The sequence below is a fragment of the Pan paniscus genome, chromosome 8, assembly GCF_029289425.2.
Source record: "Pan paniscus chromosome 8, NHGRI_mPanPan1-v2.0_pri, whole genome shotgun sequence".
NCBI lineage: Eukaryota > Metazoa > Chordata > Mammalia > Primates > Hominidae > Pan > Pan paniscus.
In genome coordinates, this window is record NC_073257.2 from 35,783,426 (window position 1) to 35,809,723 (window position 26,298).

Here is a 26,298-nt window from a genome sequence, read left to right on the forward strand (position 1 = left end):
TGGGGGCAGGGGCAGAGACGGGCAGAAGGCAGAGGGCAGAGGGCGGAGCGGCGCCGGAGCGGGCGTCATGGCGCGGCTCCTCTGGTTGCTCCGGGGCCTGACCCTCGGAACTGCGCCTCGGCGGGCGGTGCGGGGCCAAGCGGGCGGCGGCGGGCCCGGCACCGGGCCGGGACTGGGGGAGGCAGGTAGGACGCGGGTCCCGCAGGCCCCGCCGCCGCCTACGGCTTTCGGCTTCATTTCACCGGCTGCACCCGGGAGCCTAGGGCCGGTCCAGGCCGGGCGCTGCCCTCCTACTAAGCCCTCCTCGGCGCGCCCCTCCCCCCACCCCCCAGCCCGAGGATCTGGGACAGTGGATTGTAAACTTGGTGGCGGCAGGGTGGGGACTGACCCCTGTGAGAATCCAAGGAAATGAACAAATGATCCCCCTAAATGTGCGCATAATTTTTTTTTTCTTGGCTCGGGGAGTGGGGGCATAAGTGGGGCTCGGGGGCCCCTGACCCCTATCGGGGACTCCAGGCGAAGGCCCGCGGCCTGGGCTGTAGCAGCCCGGCCCGCGCGCCCCTGCGAAGGCCCCTAGTATTTTGCATTGCAGCCCTCTTCGTAGTTCCGCGGGCTTCCTTCCAGCATCTGAGAAGCAGGCAGTTCAGACTTGGGGTTCCTGTGGGTGTTTCCTGCCCTGCTGACTTCCCATAAATGTGTCTAAGAGCCAGGGAGACTGGGTTGATCATTTGTTCCTTCTTTAAGGTGACAGCCATTGTTAATGACTGAGACAGAGACCAGGGCGAGCGTGTCTCTCTCTCTCTCTCTCTCTCTCTCTCTCTCTCTGTGTGTGTGTGTGTGTGTGTGTGTGTGTGTGTGTGTGTGTGTGTGTGTTTCTGCTAAATGCTTTTGGATCCTCTCTTGGATCTGGGTACCTGCACATTTCACCAAGCAGGAAGGAGTCACCTCGGGAGACCTGTGCCAGCTACCCCTGTATTTCAGTTCTATTTCAGGGTAACTTACTGCCCCAGGGGATTGGATTCCTGGGCGGTTGCCAGACTGACCCACTCTGAATCCAATTTTATATGTGTTCATTGAAGACATTCAGAGATACCCAACTGATGAAAATGTACCAACTCATTCTGAGCTCTTTTTAGCCCCTGAACTTTTCGAAATGCGATATTGAAAGAATACGTAACTAAATAAAAGCGTTGGCGTTGTGGAATGTTAGCTCATCCGACATGACTTCCAGCTATGGCCTTTCTAATCACTGGTGTCTCTAGTCAGTCTGATGACATTTGTTGTGAGCCTACTGTGTGCCAAGCATTGTATTGCTGAGAACCACAGGTGATAGAAACAGGTCACAGTTACCGACGAGCTCTCTATAACCCCTTGAAAAAGGATGGTGGTTTTAGCGGTAACTACTTCATGGCTGTAATTGCTGCTGTCAGAAGCAGCCTAATGAATTGCCCTGGGATCTGAAGTTCTCCAGCAACAATAAAATTTGGCCAGCCACCAGTAGGTAACAGGAGCTGTGTACCTTATCAGACACCCCTCCTGGGAATCTATTCGAAGGAAATAGTTCAAAAGAAGAACAAAGAGATATATGCAAAGATGCTTTAAGCACTAGTCTCTTACAAAATGGAAACTGGCTGTAACCCAAATCAGTTAAGAAATACTTACGTAAATCATGAAAATTCAATCCAACAAACTGTTAGGCAGCCATTAAAAATGATAAACAGGGAGTAGTTCTGTGGTGAAGGGCTTGGGTATGAATAGATGCAGATTTTGAGTCTTGGCTCTCGGTTACTTCCTGGCTCTGTGTCTGAGCTCAGGCTGCTATTGCAAAACACCGTGGACTGGGTGGCTTCAACAACATTTTCTCACAGTTCTGGAGGCTGGGAAGTCCAAGATCAAGGTGGGAACAGATTTGGTTCCTGATGCAGACCTGCTTCCTGGCTTGCAGTTGACTGCCTTCTCACTCTGCCTTCAGGTGACTGTCTCAGGAAGGACCACTAATCCCTCAAGAGAGCCTCACCTTTATGATCTAATCTAAAACTAATAACCTCCCAAGCCCCACCTCCACATACCATCTCATTGGGAGTTAGGGCTTTAGCATATGGGAGTGGGGAGAGGAGCAGGGAGAACATATAATATTCAGTTTGTAACAATGTCTTTGGACATGTTTCTTGAATTTGGAAAGTTTAAACTTCAGATTTTTTTTCCTTCTGTCAAATAAGGATAATGATAATGGTAGGGTTGTTGTGAAGAATAACTTTTTAATTAAATATTTTGTTACAATGCTTGACACTTAGGCACACAATAAATGTTAGTTATGATTACATAAATAAGTGGAAAGGACAAAAATGTAGCTACATTTAACTTACATCATGGGCTTAGGGAGTGTTGAGAGAGAGGGAGACATTGGGAGGGGGGAAATGAGAAGATATTGAAATGACAGTATTTTTTCCCAGTGCTGCAATTTCTCATATGCTTAGAGTGATTTTTTTTAATCCAGATTGACAAAGAGCAAACTGAAAAAGGAAAGTAAGAAATATTCTGGAGCAAAAAATCTGTTGCTTCAGGAAAATATTCTTTCTAGAGATGACTATGCTAGGAAACTGTCCTGGGCATAGGGTTAAAATAGTCCAGGCATTGGTGGGAGAGACTAGTTCTGCAGATCAGAATGGGCTGGGGATTCTTTTAATACCAGTTTCTAAAGAGTTCCATTAGATTCAACACATTATTTATCAAAATGGAGTGGGCTTATGTGTGACAATTGGCAGTATAGCAACTGTGGCCAGGAAGGTTAGCAAAATCCAAAGGAGGCACCCAGTAGGTGACCATAGGACCAAGAGTGGATTTCCTTAGGGGTGAAAAAATCGAGGCCCACCCCGTGGAACTTCTGACCAACAAGATATATGGCCTGTGCAAATCACAGCACACAGAGAGAAGGGAACTCCAAGGAATTTGAGTTTATTAAGGCATAATTCAAAGTAAAGCTGTGTAGTTATCTCATGCAATAGCAGCAACCGATAAATGTTTTCATAGTGAAGATAGCAAGAGAATGTAGAGGGAATCTGGAAAATGTGTAGCCCCCAAAGGATGAGCACGTGGTGCAGAGGACAGAAAATACCTGCACACACACAGAAAAGGACACAGCCAGTGTTGAAACCTCTCTCTAGCCACGGTAGCCAGAAGACTTGACTCATTCCCAAGGCAGAGACCTTGTCGTGTATCTAATTTACACGTGCCTAAATTGCTGTTTGATAAAACTGCTCAGAATTTACTCATACTGTAATTTTTATTTAAACTTTGGTTGTTTTCTAAAGCCCCAGTGTGTTCATTTGCTAGGGATCCCATAACAAAATATCACAGGCTGGGCAGCTTAAACGATGGAATTCATTTTCATACGGTTCTGGACGCTGGAAGTCCAAGGCCAAGACTTGTCCTGAGATTTGTCCTGAGACCTCTTTCCTTAACTTGGGGATAGTTGCCTTCTTGCTGTGTCCCCAGGCGGCCTTTTCTCTGCTGTCCCTTCCTCTTATGAGGACACCAGTCTTATTGGACCAGGGCCCCCTCTTAATGGCCTCATTTTGACATGATTGCCTCTTTAAAGGCCCTGTCTCTAAATGCAGTCACATTTTAAAGTACTGGGGATTAGGACTTCAACATATGAATTTGGAAGTTGGGGGGCAGGGAGTGTCACAATTCAGCTCATAACATCCAGGTCAAAGAAACCTCTTAAAGTGATATAGCCCACATATAACCTGACCTGGGTGTACCCAACTGAGCGTTCGTCATTTTGCTATCAAAGCAAAGTCTGTCTGCCCTTGACTGAGCCTTCTAGGCTGGCAAATTCTGCAGCTAAATGTTGCATAATTGGTGCTTGAACAAGAACTAGTCTACACATTATTGCCTACCCACTAAAGTTTTCGCACACATTAAAAATAGTGTAAAAGGTCCACATTGATAAGGATTAAAAGAACCATTAAAAATGTCCTTTCCATATTGTACTTAGATGAAGGCTTAATTCTTTTGGTTAGCAATTTAAATACTAGTTATATATTTTAAACTTAAAAAGAAAATATTATGGCGTGGCACTGTGTCACGCACCTGTAGTCTCAGCTACTTGGGAGGCTGAGGAAGGAAAATCGCTTGAGTCCAGGCGTTCAAGGCTGTAGTGTGCTTTGATCATGCGTATGAATAGCCATTGTGCTCCATTCTGGGCAACACAGTGAGACTCGGTCTCTTAAAAAAATTAGGGCAGAGGGAGAAGGTGGTGTCTGAAGAACAGATAGTCACTCTCTAATACGTGTAACAAAATATAGAGGTGTGGGAGAGGGAGCTGGGAACCCAGACCAACTCAAGCCTTAGGTTCAAAGCGAAAGAAGTACATGTTTTAAAGCTCAATTCATGAGAGTCCCACTGACTTTTAGCTCTTCTCTAATTCCCACTTTCCAGTATCAGCTACTATAGTGTACTGCCTGTTGAGTCACACTAAGGACAGTGCTTCCAGGAGACAATAGGGTTTTTTTCTAAGCCCATTCCACTTCCTGCCTGAAAGGAGACAGGAAGATAAAGCCAGCTTCACAGACTGTAAATTCCAACCTTTGTACCTGAAGTTGGTCCTCTTACCTATCCACAGGGATAATGCAAGATCTTTGCCAAAGCTAAGAGGAGGGTGTTTTATCATGATGCGTTTAGTCCTTTCCTTGACAAATGTCAATGATAGCCAGAGATTAGGTGTCACAAATTCCCCCACGGGACCAGAGTTTAGATCTGGGAGGAGGAACCCAGGACATACACTCTTTCTAGCAAAGCTTGTTCTTGCTCTTTTTAGTGCCTCTGGCTAAAGCATTCTCTTTTTAAGTCATTTGAGGTGGCCAAGAAGAGACAGGATCCTGAACAGAAGTGGCAAAAAAACAGACAGGAAGAGGCTTGTATTAGTTTGTTTTCACAGTGCTATAAAGAAATACCAGAGACTGGGTAATTTAGGAAGGAAAGAGGTTTAATTGGCTTACGGTTCCACAGGCTGTACAGGAAGCATGGCTGGGGAGGCCTCGGGAAACTTACAATCATGATGTAAGGTGAAGAGGAAGCAAGCACATAAGCAAGCACATCTTACATGGTCAGAGCAGGAGGAAGAGAGAGAGGTGGAGGTGAACTTTTAAACAACCAGATCTCTCGATAACTCACTATCACGAGAACAGCACCAAAGGGGAAATATGTCCCCATGATTTAATCACCTCCCACCAGGCCCCACCTCCAACAATGAGGATTACAATGTCACATGAGATTTGGGTGGGGACACAGAGCCAAACCATATCAGAGGCAGTCACTTGTTCCACTGTGACAAGATGGAAAAAGGGTAGATGTAGGTATTAGTAAGTGTGATGGTTTGGTAGCAAGAAGGTTTGTGGCTTTTGATTTTGCAAAAGTGAAATCTGTTGAGAGGAAGGGGAGACGTAGTAGATAGAGACCATGGTTTGAGGAAAGTGGAAAAGGTTTTTTGTTTTGTTTTGTTTTGTTTTTAATTTCAATAGCTTTTGGGGGAACAGGTGTTTTGTTACATGAATAAGTTCTTTCTTTAATGGTGATTTATCAGATTTTGGTGTACTCATCACCCGAGCAGTGTACATGGTACCCAATGTGTAGTCTTTTATTCCTCATCCCCCTCACACCCTTTCTTCTCTGAGTCCCCAAAGTCTATTGTATCATTCTTATGCCTTTGCATCCTCATAGCCCAGCTCCCACTTATGAATGAGAATATACGATGTTTGGTTTTTCATTCCTGACTTACTTCACTTAGAATATTAGTCTCCAATTCCATCCAAGTTGCTGTGAATGCCATTATTTTGTTCCTTTTTATGGCTGAGTAGTATTCCATAGTGTATATATATATATATATATATATATATATATATATCATCATTTCTTTATCCACTAGTTGATTGATGGGCATTTGTGTTGGCTCCATATTTTTGCAATTGCAAATTGTGCTACTATAAACGTGTGTGCAAGTATCTTTTTCATATAATGACTTCTTTGCCTCTGGGTAGATACCCAGTAGTGGGATTGCTGGATTAAATGGTATTCTACTTTTAGTTCTTTAAAGAATCTCCACACTGTTTTCCATAGTGGTTGTACTAGTTTACATTCCTGAGAGTGGAAAAGGTTTAAAACACTCATTGCAGAGAAATGGGAAGAGAGCTGACTGGGGAAAGATGGTTCCATGGTTCACTGAAACCCCAGTGAGATGAGTAACTTTGAGTTTATAAGGACAACCCTCTCCCCAGGTGGGGGATTTTCTCCAGTAGTGCTTGATGGTACAGGGGTAGCCATGGAGAAGATAGTTTTTTAAATAAGCTTTTTTATTTTGGAATAATTTTAGATTTATAGACAAGTTATAAAGACAGTACAGAGTTCTCAAAACCCCTCATCCGGATCCCCCTGGTTATCTTCTGACATCATCATAGTACATTTGTCAAAACTGTCTCTGTCTTTCCTTGTTTTTCATGACCTTTACAGTTTTGGGGAGGACTGGTCAGGTTCCTTGTAGAATGTCCCTCAGTCTGGGATTGTTTGATGTTTCTCCTCACAATTAAACTGGGATTATGGGCTATTAGGAAAAATCTCATAGAGATGCAGTTCCTTTCTAGATTCATGTGCTCTTCCCCATCTCTCTCCCCAACACTGAGACACACACGCGCAAACGTACACTCACACACTCACACTTACTTATTTATATTTCTCTTGCTAAACCATTTGAGAGTTGCAGACATCATGACACTTTACTGCTAAATATTTCGGCATGTTTCCTAAGACCAAAGATGTTTTCCTACAAAACTGCAAGACAGTTTTCCTCTCAGGAAATTGAGCACCCTTTTCTAATACACAGTTGATATTCAAATTTCCCACCATATACCAACAATGTCTTTTATAGCTCTTGTTTTTTTTCTGGGATCTAGAATTTAATAAAGGGTCACACATTGGTTTTAGTTGTGGACAGTCCTTCTTTTGGATAATTTCCCTCAATTTTCACTTATGTGATTTTTTCTTCATGAGACACTGGTTGAATGTTTTCGGCAGGAAAACTTTACTGGTGATGTTGTGTCCTTTCCAGGGCATCACATCAGGAAGACAGGATGTCACTTGTCCCACTGTTGGTGATGCTAACTTAGCCTACTTGGTTAAAGTAGTGGCATTTTCTTTTTTGTAATTAATAAACTTTGGGGTTGTATTTTGAGAAGATGTGACTATCTGTTCCCCAGTAGTCTTTCACCCAGGGGTTTTAGAATCCTCTGATGATTTTTACAAAATGGTGATTTTAAAAATTCTATACTTCCTTCTTCATTTATTACTTGACATTCTGCATGATAACTCTGAAGGCCATTGAGCAATAGTAATTATCACATAAATACATTTTGTTTTGTTCCCAAAGTGTCGAATACCCCAAAAATCATGTGTTAACTGAGGTATATTCCATAGGAATTTCAGAGATCTATTTTCATAGCAAAAAGAAACCCCTGTAGTCTTATAAAGAGTATATTTAATAAAAGATACCTCCTAGGGGAGCCCTTGTGTAAAAATAATAACAGTAATAAAAAGAAAGAAGAAAACTTTTAATATATTAAATAGCCTAAAAACCTTTTAGCAAAATGTAAGCAATCAACTATATGTATCACTGGAAATGCAGTATTGTTCAGTATTATAAACTGGAGAGGAGATAAGTCTTTTCTTGCCGAAGGATAATTTAGGACTTTTTTTGTAACCTAAAATGAATTTCAACTGTAACTTCTGACGTGTTTGATATATAGGTGCTGGCATCACGGGCATTCAACGTTTCATCTTCAGTGTCATAGTCAGATTACTAACCCTTTGGGCCTCTGTTTCTCATCTGCAAACTGAAGAGTTGGACACATTATAAAATCCTTTCAGATTCTTAATGTTGGATGATTAAAAACATTTATTATAGGAGTTGGGCTTCCTACTCCCTTTGGCTAAAGAGAGTATTGCTCTAGTTACTTGGTTTACACTCACGTGAATAAATGTAGTAATATAGATGCCAAGGTGAGTAGGAAAGAAGAAAACAAAATATGGACAAAAACCATGAAGCATCATAATAGATTATGGTAGGTCTGTTTCTCTTTCAGGACTATATGCTATGGGAGTTTCTTCTTTTGTTCCATGCAAGAAGATTTTTAAAATAGAGACCTCCCTTGACAAAGAAAATCAGAGATATCCTTATAAACTAGCAAGGGAGAAGAGTTTAATAACCGACTAGCTCACAGTTCTTTTCTGCCCAATGCCTCAACTACTTCTGGCTAGATTCTGACAGCAACTGCTCCTCTAAAAGTCATCAGAGAAGAGAAGATCAGTTTCTACCCTTAGGTACCCGAAGGGAATGTATTCTGCATTCTTTCATATTTCAGCTGCCTCTTTCACTTTTGTGCCCCAGGAAGACTAGAAAACTGGCTCTCTACTTCTTGTTAATTTCTTATTAAATTAAATAGTCAATGAAGGCATTTTGTGCCTGAGCCTTCTGGTCCCCATGAAGAATAAACTCGTGGGAGAGAGAGGAAGGGACTGGATTATTCTGCTGGGTGACAGTACACTTAGGGAAAAAGGCCAAGGAAGAAAAGTCCATCAGGCATTTTTGTTTTAATTTTTAAAATTCCTGTTTAACAATACAGGGTCTCTTGCAACGTGTGAGCTGCCTCTTGCCAAGAGTGAGTGGCAAAAGAAACTAACCCCAGAGCAGTTCTACGTCACAAGAGAAAAGGGAACGGAACCGGTAAGCTAAGCTGGTTTACAGTTTTCTGATTGCATGTGTTGGCAGTGAGGGGGCAGTTGGAATAGGTCCAGCTATGAAACCCAGCTGCCAAGCAACACTCCACAGGCCTGGTCTTCCTCTTCCATTGTGCCCTTCTCGGGGTGTTGATATCCATCGAGTTGTAGAAACCTGAAACTTTTCTCTGGACACAGCATCTCTATTCTGACTCCTAAATAACCTTCCTGTCATTTCACTTCCATGCACCGCTGTCACCTCCCCGTGGGGCCAAGTCACCATCACCTTCTCTGTGCATGGCCATTCTTGCTCCAGCCAACCCATTCTCCACACTGCAGCCAAAGAGTTCTTTGGAAAACACAGATCTGACCATATCACTCCCCAGCTCAAAACCGTTGGTGGCTGCCCAGTGCTTTCAAGGAAAAAGAAAAGTATGAGATGGCTAATAAGGTCCTAACGGCCCCTGGCTCCCACCCCTATCCTCAAATCCAGCCATCTTCCCTCTTGACCCGGTACTTTGGCCACACCACCCTTGAGCTCTCACATGCCCTGGGCTCCCTTCTCTTTTAAGGCCTTTGCACCCAGCTTTCCTTCTTCTCTCCCGTCATCCCTCCCCACACTCTCCACCCATTCATTCAGACCTACCTTGTAGCTCTCGGCCCAAATCTCACTTTCTCTGGCAAACCTTCTCCTAGCCCCCAGCGAGGGTTGCTTCTAGCAGAACTCTTCCTTCATAGCATTTGCCATCACTGCTGTAACCCCTGGCACCTAACGTGGTGGCTGGCCTAGTAGGCATCCGAAAAATCAACTTTTGTGAATGCTGAATGACTGCCGGGTAAGAGGTGGAAACATTATTTAAACTGCATTTGGCAATCTCAGCTTTCATTCATTTTCTGAGAGAACAACCCTCAGTGGTTCCTCATTATAACACCACTTTTTACAGTGCTACATTTATCTCTCTCTCTCTGTGTGTCTATGTGTGTGTGTGTGTGTGTGTGTGTGTGTACAAGTTTCTGGGGTACTTGAGAAAATTTGTTACACATATATAATGCATAGTAATCGAGTCAGGGTATTTAGGGTGTCTGTCACCCGAATACAATACATTTTTGTTAAGTGTCATCCTCCTACTCTGCCATCAAACACTGAGTGTATTCCTTTTCTCTTACTGTATGTTTGTGGACTTTAAGCCACTCCTCTTCATCCTCCCCCTACCCCCTGCTTTCCAGGGTAGGAAACCCCCTTTCCAGGCTCTGTTATCCATTTTTCCACTCTCTACCTCCATGTGTTCAAATTCTTTAGCTCTCACATATAAATGAGAACATAGTGCCGCGTTTCTTAACAAGTGGTCTGTCTTAGACCCAAATATAGCTACTGGAATGTAGCTTTTTTGAATTGAACTTTGTTATTAGATAATTTTACTAGTGAAGCAGATCCCACAGAGTGGACCCCAGCCCTGTGGCTTCAAACATAGTAGAGTATGAATGTTTTTTCCTTTGTCAGCACCTGCAAAACTCATGTCACTACCCACATGCACTGCCATTGTAATCATGGTCTCACCCTCAGTTTTTCCAATGCTAAAGTCATCAGAAGGGCCAGCACATCCCAGTAAAGTCCCCTGAAATGCTGGTATTTTTGAAAACTTCCTGTAGGCGGGATTTTACTAAAGCCCTTGTTGGGAAAGAGACTACATTAGCCATTTGTGTAGATTGCACAAGGGAACCACATGATACTCTGTGAGCAGTTGTATGTATTCCCAGAGTATTCTAAGCCAACCCTAATTCTCAGGTACAGAGCCAGGCAGGGCTTGGTACATAGACAGACCCTAGAGATGAGCTGCCAGATGTTTAGGAAAATAAATCTGTGGGCTTCTCAAACAGATGGTGCAATATACTCTCTGCATTTGGCCATTTGACAAAATGAGCATCATTCATTATTTTAACTAATGTTATAAATCCCTTTCCATGGATCCATTTCCACGTTTAACTTTTTAGAGTATTGCAGAAATGTAAGCCTTCATTAGCTTTGTTCACCTAAGAGAAGAGAAATAAAACATCGAAGGCTTCTCTTTGGTGACTCTAAATTAAAATTCACTCCTGCATGTTTTTTCTTGGGCAACAGTAATATGCTAGCACTCTGCTAGACCAACGAATAAATTTACAGGATGGCTGAGCAATAACTGAAAGTCAAGTATCAATAGAAGGGAGGTTTTGTGCAGGTCATTCTCTGTCTACTCTCCAGATCCACTCTCCGCGGGCTCCCCTGCTCTGAGCTCTAGGAAGAGTGAGCAGCTCCCTTTCCCCCAGCTATTGATTCAGTTTAGCCAGTGGGAGACAACAGTGAGATCAAAAGGTGGGATGGAGAAATCGCTAGGGCCCAGCGTTCTCTCTGTGGGGCTGCAGGATGGCAGTGGCTGTGTTCCTGTACTGCAGGTGGCAGCTCTTGTAGGCAGCCCTCCCCTGCAGGTGCAGCCTCACCAGGTTCTGGTCACTCCCTCTTCCTTTGTCCCACAGGCCTAGTGGAGGCCATGGCTTCTCAGAGTCATTAGCCCAGGGATGCATTGCCCTCACTTGTGGATTTCCATTGGCCCCGTCTGCACCTTTGTAAACAGTCCTGTGTGAAGTTATCTGCAGTCATCCCTCTTGAGTGTGTCATCTGTTTCCAGCAGGTGTGTTGTATTGACAAGATGGAATGGTGAACTGCCATTGGTCCAGCACACCTTGCAATCCCAGGGGAATCTTGAACATCATTCTCTCTCTGACCCTGGCCCCTCCCTGTGCAGCCAGGCATTTCGATTCTCTCTTCTAAGTATTCTTGAATCTCTTCTCTTTCTTTTATTTCCACTGCTCTGCCTGAGCAGGAGCACACTCCAGGCCTGCATGTGTGATGGAGGTCGGATTGCCCTCTGCCTCTGGTGGCATCTTGCCCCATTCCAGCTCATTCTTTACCTGAATGTCAAGCGATCTTTCTAAAAACCAACTCCAATCAGGCGTACACCCAGTTCACAAGTTTCCAGTAGCTTCACATTTCCAGTAGGACACAGTTTAAGCTGTTTGTCGTGATCTAACCAACCCCATCTGGCCTGGTCTCACCTGCCTTCCGGCATCATCTCTCTCCATCCTCCTCTTTGCCCTCTTCTTTCATGTGGGCCTTGCCCAAGGTATTCTGCCTGCCAGAAATACTCTTCCATTTCCTCATTCAATTAACTCTTACTCTTCAAAAGTCAGCTTAGTGTTGGCATTTTTCTATAATAAACAACCATCAGTTGTGCAATTTAGAATAATAATAAAAGGTTAAGAAATAAAAAGACTTCCTCCCATCTCAGATAATATCTGATACAGACAGCCTTTGTGGAAACTCCCCCCTTCGTAGTGAAGGGTACAGCGCTACCCGAACTCCATGCCATCTCTATCATAGCTGTCACCACATGGTATAAATTGTCAGCTCACGTGTGTCTTCCTCCCACTTAGGGAGCAAATTCTTTGAGTGCAGAAACTGTTTTGCTGCCCACCTCTGCAACATTAGCACCCAGCTCAGCCTGGGTTTATATTAGATTATCATGTCAATACTAGAAATGAGATAGAAGCTGCATTTAACCCTAAATAAGTTACAGGACTTGTATAAAATTGGAGAGGGAGGGAAACATCAGGAAGCTAGGCAAGGAGAGAGTCGGTAGATGTCATTTCAGAAACTATGTTGGCTGAGTATTCCTTTTCATTGATTTTTTTTTTTTCTTGAGATGGGGTTTTGCTCTTGTTGCCCAGGCTAGAGTGCAATGGTGCAATCTTGACCCACTGCAACCTCTACCTCCTGGGTTCAAGCGATTCTGCCTCAGCCTCCCGAGTAGCTGGGATTACAGGTGCCTGCCACTACACCCGGCTAATATTTTGATTTTTAGTAGAGATGGGGTTTCACCATGTTGGCCAGGCTGGTCTTGAATTCCTGACCTCAGGTGATCCACCTGCCTTGGCCTCCCAAAGTGCTGGGATTACAGGCATGAGCCACCGCACCTGGCCTTCACTGATGTTTTAATTTTTATTTTGCTTACTGTGATAGCAGTTATCTATCACTTCCTCTGTCCAGCTGCCCCCCTGCAATAATGAAATTATGTTTTGAGTCTTTCCAGGCTGTCTGGATCCTATGAAAAGGCTTTTCTAGATCAGCCTTAGGACTGGCAGTCCTGTTTTGCATGCATTCATCTTCAGCCCAGGTGGGAAGGATGGGAAACTTCCTCTTTTTTTTTTTTTTTTTTTTTTTTGAGATGGAGTCTGGCTCTGTCGCCCAGGCTGGAGTGCAGTGGCACAATCTCGGCTCACTGCAACCTCTGCCTCCCAGGTTCAAGCAATTCTTCTGCCTCAGCCTCCCGAATAGCTGGGATTACAGGCGTGCTCCACCATGCCTGGCATTTTTTTGCATTTTTAGTAGAGATGGGGTTTCATCATGTTGGCCAGGCTGGTCTTGAACTCCTGACTTCAGGTAATCCACCTGCCTCGGCCCCCCAAAGTGCTGGGATTACAGGCATGAGCCACCACACCTGGCCAACTTCCTCTTCTTCACAGCTGCTAACTAGTGCCAGTGTTGGAAGCAGGCATTTGAGGGGACCGGCCATAAAGGACCAGCTCACTACTGTTCGGATTTCTGCAGCTAAGTTTAGGGTTTTAAAGAAGGAAAACATCCAAGTGTACCCAGATGGTAGGCTCAGTAGGTTAATTTGAAATTGTCTTTTATACAGCTCACTGCAAATGTGCTGTTAATACTACCACAGGGAATCTGGATGTTTAAACTGTGAATTTTTTGAGTTGGGAAGCCTGGAGGGATCTGAAGATTTCCTGAGTCAGCTTTGTCACTTGGTGAGCTGTTCTGTGCTCTGGCTTTCCTCTGGCCCATAGGAGGGGACAGTGCCTGCCGCCAGGCCCTGTGATAGCGGATCTTCATGGTCAGCTTGTGCAAGTGTTGTTTTTTCTTTAATTTTCTTTGACAGGGGAGATGACAAAAGAAATTGGGCAAAAATGATCTTTAAAAAAAAGTCATCAGCCGGGTGCAGTGGCTCATGCCTGTAGTCCCAGCATTTTGAGAGGCCGAGGCATGCAGATCACTTGAGGTCAGGAGTTCGAGACCAGCCTGGCTAACACGGTGAAACCCTGTAAAAGTACAAAAATTAGCCAGGCGTGGTGGCGTGCACCTGTAGTCCCAGCTATTCGGGAGGCTGAGACAGGAGAATCACTTGAACCTGGGAGGCAGAGGTTGCAGTGAGCTGAGATCGTGCCATTGCACTCCAGCCTGGGTGACAGTGAGACTTCACCTCAAAAAAAAAAAAAATCAAGTTTGAGAAATAACATTTTAAAAAATATTGACTTGGCTCATTCATTGACTTGTCTCCTTGTTCTCCTCTCAGAATACCTCTGAAAACTTGCAAACCCTGTAACCCACAATGAACGCAGTAATTTCATCTAAGTAGTAACCTGGGCACTGAGGGGGTGGGGAATCTAGCTCATTATTTAACATTTATTAAGTATGCTGTGTCCTAAACATTATGTGAAGCATATTAAAGGCAAAATGCCTGATCTCACTGAACTATGCTTTTTATGTATTTATATTCTGTCTTTAATTGGAGATTTCAAAGTATGTTAGACAGTGGACTAGATTCCTGTTGTATTAACTCTTTTAAAAGGGAGACCGAAATCTCACACAATCACAGAGGACAAGACTCTGTTTTCTTGCTTTTTCACCGACTTTGATGCTCTTGGATGAAAAGTCCTGTATGAATACAAAGATTATCAAAGTCATAATTTGAATATTGGGTGCAATAAAGCCCAGGCTGTAAATACATCTGCAGGCTGCTTCATTGGGTACATTATAATTTTCTCTCTGGCGTTATTTGCACTTCGTCAAATTAGTACAGAAATTCCTTGATTTGGGGACTTACCCAGGATTTAAATCTGCTGTTTCAACTCCTGCCAGTAGTATGAGAAATCTGAACGTGACATATCTAATTTACTTTCAGCCTTTCAGTGGGATCTACCTGAATAACAAGGAAGCAGGAATGTATCATTGCGTGTGCTGCGACAGTCCACTCTTCAGGTAAGATAAAGAATCGAGAGCTACGGAAGGAGACCAAACCTCCAGGTTCTTACTGCTCTGTTTCATTTGAGATCTTGGATAAATAAATACCCATAATACCCATTTTGTTTTTTAAATTGCTCTTCTCATTTTGCATTGTTGCTGTAAGGAGAGCTATTCATATAAGATACTTGCCTGTCTTGACTTTTTTTTTCTAGCATTTAGAGCCATTAACAAGACTTCTTAGCTTATATTCTTCCTTTCTCTATCCTCAAGAAATAGCAAGGAAATAAAACTCAGTGGGCACCTTATGATAAAGCTATTAGAGTTTTTTTTTTTTTTTTTTTTTTTTTAGAGGGAAAGTATTTAAAGAAATCTAAACCATGATTATATTTGCTGGGCCATGTGATTAAAACTCTCTCCCAGGGAAAATGGGTTTATAATTTAATTTAGGAAATGTAGAATTTTATGAGGATAGATTCCCCACAATGCTTGACAGTAGCGAATACCATACCCTCTTCTATATAGCTAAAAGTAAATTTATTTGTCCCTTGATTTCAAAGCCTCTTTTAAGTCAATCAGGATCTGAAATCTCTCAACAAAGGCTTTTTTGTTTAGACATGCAGGAAACAGTCTTAAAAAAAAGTAGATTCGATGGAGAAGAAAGGAAAATATCTTTGAAGTCCTATTTTTCAGAACTTCAAAGATGTTTTCCTTTCTTTTGCATCAACCCTAAATTGGTTTAGAATAAAATATAAATCAAGCCAGCTCTGTGCATCGCCCATTAGGCAGTGCTTCCTTCTGTCCTCTGGGCTTTGAGCAGTCTGGGCCTTCCTGCCCGGCTGGCTGCTGATGTGGGCTGCCTTAGGAAGCCGGACCTGCCTGCAAGGATGAGGAGCGATTAGCATCGATTTTCCTCCGTGCTTACAGATGGGCGGGCCTTTGCCCGGATGCATTCACGTTGGCATGGGGGAAACTAGAAGGAGGTTAATTTTTGCACAGTAAAATGTGGGACTCAGGTTTCTGAGACAATAGTTATTTCTTGACCTTTGGTTGTGTTAAAGAGGAGAGGTAGGATTTTGAGATGGCCCATGAGCTTTCAGCCATAGAACCATGCTGCCAGCGTGTCAAGGGCTCCCTTGTTACCGCAGGCACCAGGCAGTGCTCTATCTCCCTCTCTTCGCACTGTGAATACAGAAGATAAATCATCCTCGCAAGAGCATTCTCTTAAATCACAGTCTTCACTCTTCCCCTTCCTTGATGTTCCGGTTTCTGCATCTGAAAAAGGGGGGGCCTTCTTCCCTTCCTTTCACCTTGCAGGCTTAGTTGTGGTGTCAGAATCCTGGAGCCAGGAGGGTCCTGAGTCCAGAGCAGAAAGCTCTGTCCAGTAGAACTTCCTGTGGTGATGGAGATGTCTGTATCTGGCCATGTGGTAGCCGCTCATCACATAAGCTTGTTAAGCACTCAAGGTGTGGCTAGCATGGCTGAGAAGCTGACTTTTTCAATTTAATTTTAATTAATTTAAACTTAAATTTAATTTTAATTAATTTAAACTTAAAAGGCCACATGTGGCCAGAGGCTACTATATTAGCACAGTGCTAGTTCAAATTAAGGAAGTTAAGTGACCAACCCCAGGTCCTGGAGGTTGTGAAGCAGCCAAGACTAATAGGAAAACCAGCCGATTCTCCAAAAGCCCATTGACCAAGTGGCCAGTTTATGAGACTGCCAATTCACCAACCTGATTTGTTTTTGTGTAACCATTTAGTTGTTTGAGTTGAAAAGTTTCCATTTTGCATTCTTAAAGACTTCTGAGTTTGTAGCTCTTCCCCTTTCCTGTTGCTGCTACTGCAGCCGAAGGAAATAATATATTCCTGAAGATTATTTATGTTCCAGAATATACTATTCTTAAAGATGCACTCATTTATGGGAGAGGCAGTAGAATGGTTAAGATTGCCAAGGTGTATATCCTGGCTCCATTGCTGTGTGACCTTGAGCAAATTTCTTAACCTTTCTGTGTCTGATTTCCTCACCTGTAAAATGAAGATAATAGTACCTAATTCATAAGGTTGTTGGGAGGATAATCTGAGTCATGAATTAATACATGGAAAAGCATAGAGCAATGCCTGACATGACTGACTCAGGCCAGGCACTTGATGCAAGTTAGTAATGATGTTTTTGTTGTTGTTGTTTTGTTTTGTTTTTTGAGATGGAGTCTCGCTCTGTCGCCCAGGCTGGAGTGCAGTGGCGCGATCTCGGCTCACTGCAACCTCTGCCTTCCAGGTTGAAGCGATTCTCCTGCCTTCTGAGTAGCTGGGATTACAGGCGTGGGCCACCATGCCCGGCTAATTTTTTGTATTATTAGTAGAGACGGGGTTTCACCATGTTAGCCAGGATGGTCTTGATCTCCTGACCTCAGGTGATCCACCCGCTTTGGCCTCCCAAAGTGCTGGGATTACAGGCGTGAACCAGTGCACCCGGGCGTAATGATGTGTTCTTAAGCAATAGATCCCTCTTAGGGCTGTATACATGAATGCGCTTTTGATCCTGAGGAATTCTGGAGGATATATTCTAATTAATGAGAACATACAAATGCAGACTATATTCCTGAGACTTCTTCCTGTTCAAGAGGAGTTTTAGAAATATATTCTGGTTTTGCCTCTCATTTTCCTTCTCTTTCTGTCTCTGGTCTCCAGTATCTATAGTAGGAAGCAGAGGTACAGAAAAAATAATTCCTTCAAATGCTTGTGTGGAGTGAAAGTGAAGGGAAAGTTGGTCAACCAAAACTAAGTAGTTCTTTTAACAAGTCAATGCAGGGCTCACTCCTTTGAGCTCCCTGCTCCAGCTCGGCTGCTTCCTGCCTGGGACTTCCCTTCATGCTGAGCTGGCCCTCCTGGGATCTGCTCAGCCCCACTAATACTAATTGAAATTCCACTTATTTTTGGATCCCAGATTTCTCCTGAAACCTTCTCTGATAGCACACACTGTGGGTTTTTTTTTAATCTGCTTCAAATTCCTATTAATTTATCAGTATCACACAATTTAGGACCTAATTATTCACCTATTGGATCAAGTATTTTATTTAGTTAAGGAGATAAACTTGATTAGCTTTCGAGTCCCTTGGCCATCTTATGCTTCTTGGACAAGGCTCATGGAAGTTGTTAAAGGATGAATTGTGTCTCCCAAAAAGACATGTTGACGTCTTAACCCCTGTGAGCTGGGAATGTGACCTTATTTGGAAATAGGGTGGCTGCAGGTATAATTAGTTCAGATAAGATCATATTGGAGTAGGGTCAGCCCTAATTCCAAAATCACTGCTGTCCTTATAAGAAGAAGAGAAGCCCAGACAGAGAGGAGACAGCCATGTGAAAACGGAGGCAGAGATTGGTGATCCGCAGCTACAAACCGAAGACTGCCTACCTTAGAAGGTAGGAAGAGGCAAGGAGGGATTCCCTAGATGCTTCAGAGCCCTGTGGACACGTTGACTTTGGACTTCTATCTTCAAGATTGTGAGAGAGTACCACCCATTTTGTGGTACTTTGTTACAGCCACCTTGGAAACTAATACTTAGATGCTCCATAAGTACGTATTGATTGGTTGATTAATAATATCCATCCTGCTGCTTAGACATCATAGCAATGTTGGGACTATCAGAAGCTGTGGTTACGGGCTGAACGTGGTGACTCATGCCTGTAATCCCAGCACTTTAGGAGGCCAAGGCGGGTGGATCACTGCAGGTCAGGAGTTCGAGACCAGCCTGACCAGTATAGCAAAATCCTGTCTCTACTAAAAATACAAAAACTAGCTGGGCGTGGTAGCACACGCCTGTAATCCCAGCTGCTAGGGAGGCTGAGGCAGGAGAATTGCTTGAACCCAGGAGGTAGAGGTTTCATTGAGCTGAGATTGAGCCACTGCACTCCAGCCTGAGTGACAGAGTGAGACTCCATCTCAAAAAAAAAAAAAAAAAAAAAAAGCTGTGATTATGAAATCACTGTGAAAATGTGAGGGAAGTGGCTGCAACTTCGTGAGCACTTACATGCCAGACACTGGGCTCTAGTACTTTGCAAACAATCCTCACCCTCCAATGAGGAGCTATTAAGACCCCCACTTAACAGACGTGAAAACTGAGGCTTAAAGAATTTAACTAACTTGTTCCAGGCCACTTGTCTAGTAAGTGATAGTGCAGGGATTTGGGCTCCACTGCACTCTTCTTGAGAGTGGGAAGCACCCCAGCAATGAAGGAGCCCTCTGGGCATGCGGCAGGTGCCATGCCCAGGCTCTTCATGTGCATCGTTTCGTCAGACCTCTCGGCAGCTCCCCGTAGTGTTATTATCATTCTCATTTCACGTGAGGAAACTGAGAGCTAGGAAGATGAAATAACTTGTCCAGGGTTCTGCAGCTTACAGGTAGCCAGCCAAAATATGAACCCACAGTTTTGGACTCCAGAGCCCACATTCTTCACTAGCTGAGCTTCCATTAAGCCACACGGGCAGCTCCGTTGACATAGGTGCCATCGCCTTTTGGTGCCTGCTTTCCTTATTACAGGTGTAAGTTTCCCAGAAGACATAACCAGCCTCTGAGAGTGATCCCAGCCAGTGTAACTCATGAGTTCCCTTTCCAGAGCCTTGTTCCCAGCCTCATCCACCAGACTTAGCGTCATTCTCCTCATCATCCTATAATTGTTGGAATGAGTTTGGTGCACAGTTTTGGAGAGCTTCTGCCTCTCCAAATCAGAGACCTTTAATCAAAGGTGTCTGGGTCAAGAACACTTTCCAGAATGTGTTGTCACACTCCTAGGGACTCCAGACTCTCTTTCCTTAACTCGGAATGAAGTGACATTGCCCATCACTGCCACTTCCTCTCCTCCTTCTCCCTTTCTTCTTCTACATGAGCCTATTTGGAATGTGTTTATTAAAATCTATTGTGGGATCACATATTTCATGATCACAAATCTTCTTAAAATAAGAGGAAACAGAGCCTGATACTAGTTCACCTTTTACGTAATATCCTGATGTCGTATGTACCATGAGTAACTAAGTAATATTGTTAAAAACCTTCTGTATGCCCCATTCCCTCAAAGGAATAGAAATTCTTCTAAGAGGTTAGGGTTGTCAGTTATCACCAAGTGCCTGTGCTGTTGGTTTGGGACCTGCAGAACTTCCAGAAATCAAGGAAAACCAAAGCAAATAAAACGAAACAAAGTAAAAATCCCTTAGAGTATATGATTCAGAATGGTTTTAGTTCTTCAAGGGCAAACCTTACAATCTGCTAATCACTTAAATATGTATATTGGAATTTCTGATTGGCTTTAATATTTTGGTTCCCAGTCTTAACTTATATATGTTAGGCCTCTCATATTACTTGGTAAAAATCTCCAGATTCTGCTAATTGCATCAATAAAGGTTTATTGTTTCCCATAAAATGCTTTAATGAGTTTTTATTAGCCTTAGTTTCATTTATTTAAAAAATTTTATTGTATTCATAATTCTCAATCAAAATACCTTTAATGATCACTAGTTGATTTATAATGTTGAGGATGGAAAGACTGGGATTAAAAGATACTTAATGATGTTTTTCCCTGAGCAGAGTGGCCAGATGAATGTTTCTGAACCCCTGGAGGAGGGTTGCAAAGAATCCGACCTGAATATGCAGACATTTCTAGCTGGACCCACAACTGCTCACATTCCATAGATTTCTGGTATTAATAATAAAAAAATATTAAAAAATAGCTACCGACTCAAGTGCCATGTGTCAGGTACTATGCTAAGCGCACACACAGAAAGTGAGGTGATAATGCCATTGCTATTGTTAGCTTAAAACAATCGTACAATCTGTAAATTTAGAAAAGGAGACTTTATTTCTTCTAAAGGGTTACAGCCTTCAAGGTGGCCATCCCACAGGCTGGGAAGCGAGCTCCCAGCCAAGAGCAGATGCAGGCACTTGGAAGGGGGAGCAGCTGGGGTAGGAGCTTTATGCTGAGAGGGTTGGCTAAATATACCTATTTAACAGATCACAGGAGGGGCTATGAAAATTTGTGAAGATGGTCCTGACATACACATATTGAACAAACATGCATGTAACATATGACCTATGTTTATTTGGGGGTAGAAACTTAACATTTAAATGTATTATAATTAGATCCTATACATCAAAAGGTCTTTCAGGATATGAAGGCCCACAAGTGCACAGCCTCTGTAAACCATCCAGAACCAGTTCATGGTCTTTTAATCAGGAGAAAGTTACTAAAATCAGTCTCTTGTGCAATCAAAGCTGTAGTTACGGCTGGTGGAACAGAGGGTCTCAGCTAGTCAGTGTCTGATGGTAGATGAGCTGCAATTGCTTCAACACTGCTTATCTCAAGGCCAGTGATTGTTTAGCTGCTAGAGAAGAAGAAAACCCCTGTGGCAGTTAGAGTTGATTCTTTAAGTGTAGGGGTGCATGACTTCACCCTCGCCTGGCATGGCCTTAGGTCCTGTTTATAATTTGGTATATTATTGCCACAAAGAGGCTGTTCTGCCAGTCTTACGATCTCTATTTAAACATTAATGCTGGTCATTTGTTGTGTCTAAACCACAAAAGGGAGGGGGTATAATGAGGTGTGTCTGACCTCCTGTCCCATCATGACCGGAAACTCGATTTAAAGGTTTTTCTGGAGTCCTCTTGGCCAAGAAGGGCTCTATTCAGTCAGTGGGTGGCTTAGAACTTTATTTTTAGTTTATACTTATCTATAGACTAGGATGCTGAGGCTTCAAAAAAGTAAATGACTTGCCAAGGTGATACAGATGTAACAGACAGATCCCAGATTCACACACAAATCTTTCAGAAGTCAAAGCCCTTCCTCTAATGGCTATACTTGTGGTTCTTAAAGCCTGGTCTGAGGACCCCAGAGATTCCTGGGGGGGACCTTTCTAGGGGCTTTTCCAACCACACTTGAGACCACTTGAGGCCACATCCTCTTATACTCCAATCAAAACAACATAGCAACAGACTGAATTCAGAGGCACATATGAAGATTCAGTTGTCTTTTTTTTAAGCTGGATGTTAAAGAGCCTTGCAAAATTGTAAAACAGTGCAACTCTTCTCATGAAATGTTTGTTTCATTTTGAAAAGTATAATTATTTGCCTTAAATATATGTTATGTTAACATATAATAAATTTATTTCAGGTTGAGCATCTCTACTCTGAAAATTCGAAATCTGAAATGCACCCAAATCTGAAACTGTTTTATTTTTTGAGACAGAGTCTCGCTCTGTTGACTGATCTCCACTCACTGCAACCACTGCTTCTTGGGGTCAAGTTATTCTCCTGCCTCAGCCTCCCAAGTAGCTAGGACTACAGGCATGCACCACCATGCCCAGCTAGTTTTTCTATTTTTAGTAGAGAGGGGGTTTCACCATGTTGGCCAGGCTGGTCTCGAACTCCTGAGCTCAAGTGATCCACCCACTTCCACCTCCTAAAAAGCTGGGATTATAGGCGTGGGCCACCACGCCAGCAAAATTAGAAACTTTTTGAGAACCAACATGCTAGTCAAAGGAAATGCTCACTGGAGTATTGCAGATTAAGGATGCTTAGCCATCAAGTAAAATGCAAAATTCAAAAAGATCTGAAATCCGAAACACTTCTGGTCCTAAGCATTTCAGATAAGGGGCACTCAACCTATATTAAAAAAAATTAATGCACACATATTTTTAAATTCTCATTTATAATGTATAATTTGTTAAATGTTGACATACGTAACTCACAGACAAAAGCTCTCAGCAATCCCTATTAATTTTGGGGACACAGAGGGGACATGAGGGGTGCCGAGACCAAAATGTTTGAGAATTGCTGCATCACACAATTGTTTCTGTGGGAGTTTGTGCTGTCAGCTAGGCTTCCTTCTGTGTTCATAGTCTAGGGATTTGATTCTTTGCTACTTTTTCTTCTTAGATTAGTTTTTTTTTTTGGCTGGGTCTAACATTCAGTTCTTCTCTTTCTTCCTTAGATAGAGAGAGCCATTTCCTTGTCACAGCAATTTTTGAAGTCTATTTTCCCAGGGCCATTTAAGGGAGCTTATCCATGAGAGCACTTAGAGGGTGGGTCTTTGGTGAGTGGATTTGCCTGCTGTCCTTCTCCTTGTGCCAGCATCATGAGTCCCTGGGAGACTTCTGGAGGGTTAGGTTTCACTGCAGTGATTGATGCCAGGTACCCAGGCGTATTAATTAATACTAATCATCACCATCACAGCAAGCATTCAGGGAACTTACCGTGTGCCCAGCACTGTGCTAAGCTTTATATCACACTTCAGTTTCCCCTCAAATCCTCAAAACAGCCCTGTAGGGTAGATATTATTCCCATTTGCTAGGTGAGCAAACTGAGGCTTCAAGAGCTGTGGTTTCACACAGCTAAGAAGTGGCCAGAGGCAGCTTTTGAATCCCTGGTCAGGCTTCTGTGTTGAGATAACCTGAAATTCCTGTTGCCAAGCATGACTTTCTCATCAGACCTTACACTTCTGCGCTGCTCTAAGATGATGATGACTTCCTCCGAGCATTAGTATTTCGTTTTGATTTCTCCCCTTTTGACATTTTCAACACATGGGTTTGATCTGTGTTACCTAATATGCAACACAGTTCACAAAACACCATGTGTTTTTAGATCCTTGTTGGATATCCAGAAAGAAGTCTTTAGCATCAAAGGATCAAGAAGTCCTTCCACTTCGAGAGGCAATGGCTTCGATAGTGAAGGTGCAGTGAGGACGATTCCGGGGGGACTGACTGTCGAATAACTGGGCATGGGATCTGGCAGAGGAGAGTGGGAACGGATCCTGCTGCCTGGAACAACACATCGGGGCACCTCTTGGCATGTTAATGACAGTGTCATTAGCAGCTGTAGTATCGTTTATGTCTTCCACAGTTCTGAGAAAAAGTACTGCTCTGGCACTGGGTGGCCTTCGTTTTCCGAGGCTCACGGTACGTCTGGCTCTGATGAAAGCCACGCAGGGATCCTGAGACGTCTGGATACCTCGTTAGGATCAGCTCGCACAGAGGTTGTCTGCAAGCAGGTGAGGTTTCTCATTTTGTTTTACTTTCCCTGACGCTGCCCCCAATGCCACAAAGAGCTCTCTTGTTCTTGGCAAATCTGGTGTCCTTTTATAGGGGTACTTTTGTCTTCAGAACACGTGGGGTTTCTTTTTTGTTTTGCTTTGTTTTGTTTTGTTTTGTTTTGTTTTGAGACAGTCTCGCTCTGTTTTGCAGGCTAGAGTGCAGTGGCATGATCTCAGCTCACTGCAGCCTCCACCTCCTGAGTTCAAGTGCCTCAGCCTCCCGAGTAGTTGGGATTACAGGTGCCTGCCACCACACCCAGTGAATTTTTGTATTTTTAGTAGAGATGAGGTTTCGCCATGTTGGCCAGGCTGGTCTCAAACTCCTGACCGCAAGTGATCCACCTGCCTCGGCCTCCCAAAGTGCTGGGATTACAGGCGTGGGCCACCACACCCAGCCCAGAACACATGGGGTTTCTACACATGCCAATAACGATCACTCTCTCCCTTCAATCTGGGCACTGCAAAAAAGAGAAAAGGCTTCTCCAGCCTCTCTCTTATGTGGCCTTTCCTGGTTCTAACCTTCCACAGAGATGAGAACAGAGGTAGGATCTTCACCTTCTTTTGAGCGGGGATAAGGAGCAGGAAGTCCTTATCCTGTCAGAGTGACTGGCATCTCATCTTTGACTTACCCAGTGTGACTGGCACCTCCATCTCTCCACCCTCCTTTTGCACCCTGCAGCGTGTCACTGGCCTGCAGAGCAATGCTGCGGGTGACGTCAGCACCTCTGCCTTCTGTGAGCCCCGTAGGAGAGAGTGGCTTAAATCCAGATCACAAATTCATTTTGATATCCTTAGCTGCTCACATTTTCTGACTCATGGGTTTTGTAAAACATTAGAGGCAAGCTGATTAAGATAGTGTGGTTTTGCCTTAAGTAATAAATAATAATAATACACTGGGTACTACAATATTATTCAGTACTTACCCAGGAATTATGTTAATGCTTTACATGTAATATATCAATTAATTGTCCCCACAGCTCTCTTATGTAGGTATGATAATTATCCCCATTTTTAGATGAGTAACTGTAAAGGCCCAAATTTAATAACTTGCTCACATCCTATTGATAAAGTAAAACTATTTACCATGACTGTGTTCTGCTTTCTTTCATTTCTTAATTGAATTCGGATGCAATAGACTTTTTCTCCTAACACAGATGTCAGACTCCGGAGTGGAGTGATTCTGGGGGGGTTCGTCTGTCTGGTTTTACATAAAGAGCTTTGTTTGCATTTGGAGATAACAGAGGCTTCTGTCCTTTGCAGTGTGAAGCTCATCTAGGTCACGTGTTTCCTGATGGACCTGGGCCCAATGGTCAGAGGTTTTGCATCAACAGTGTGGCTTTGAAGTTCAAACCAAGGAAACACTGACCATCTTCAAGAGTCCCGTTCCCTTGCCACCCCTTCATGTGCACCCTCAATTTCCACAATTCACTTGAATGACTTGTTTTATTTGCAATAAAACTGGGCTGAATTTGCTGCTGTCTCCAGCGAGTCATTGCTTCTCTTAATTTATTTACCTGGAATCAACTTAATCCTGTGTGTTAGGCTGTTCTTGTGTTGCTATAAAGAAGTACCTGATCAGGATCTGGGAGAATTTGAAAAAAAAGAAAAACTAGAAAAATAAACAAAATTAAAAAGAAAAAAAAATACCTGAGACTGGGTAACTTATAAAGAAAAGAGGTTTAATTGACTCACAGTTCTGCAGGGTGTACAGAAAGCATGGTGCCAGCATTTGCTCGGATTCTGGGGAGACCTGAGGGAGCTTTTACTCATGGCAGAAGGTGAAGGGGGAGCCGGCGTCTCACATGGCAAAGCAGGAGCAAGAGAGAGTGGTAGGGAGGTGCCACATACTTTTAAACAACCAGATCTCTCAAGAACTCACTCACTGTCACCAGGACAGCATCAAGCCATGAGGGATCCACCCTCATGACCCAGTTACCTCCCAGCAGGGCCCACCTCCAGCACTAGGAATTATACTTCAACTTAAGATTTGGAGAGGGAAAACATCCAAACCATATCACCCAACTCCCACTTGGAGTAGAACTTCACAAAACGACAGAGGGACAGCTGTTTCCATCAAACACTTCCACAGCTTCACCTGAGACAAGGGCATGACTCTGGGAACATCAGGAGGCTGATGGACTATTAAGCCAAACAATTCCTACAAAAATTCCCTGCACCTTCCACTGCGTTTCAGTCCTTGACAGACATAAGTAAGGGATCAAGTGAGAAGAGGAAGGAAAATACAGGATCCAAGGAATCAACAATGCTAGCACTGAAGAGCAGGATTACGGAGGAGCTGTGCTCTGGGAGCATATATGGTGATCAATCAGATGCGTGACTTTTTTTTCAAAATTTTAAATGTCTTGAGCATGCTACTTCCAACCATTCTACC

General features: G+C 43.4%; 1 protein-coding gene across 1 annotated transcript; it reads left to right on the forward strand.

Moving 5' to 3' along the window:
• Positions 1 to 25,379, forward strand: MSRB2 (methionine sulfoxide reductase B2). Its single transcript, XM_034930111.3, has 5 exons — positions 1 to 185; positions 8,676 to 8,776; positions 14,772 to 14,848; positions 23,717 to 23,864; positions 25,167 to 25,379. Exons 1-5 carry the CDS (start codon positions 68 to 70, stop codon positions 25,269 to 25,271), a joined length of 549 nt encoding a protein of 182 aa, XP_034786002.2. The 5' UTR covers positions 1 to 67; the 3' UTR covers positions 25,272 to 25,379.
• Positions 25,380 to 26,298: the final 919 nt, after the last annotated feature.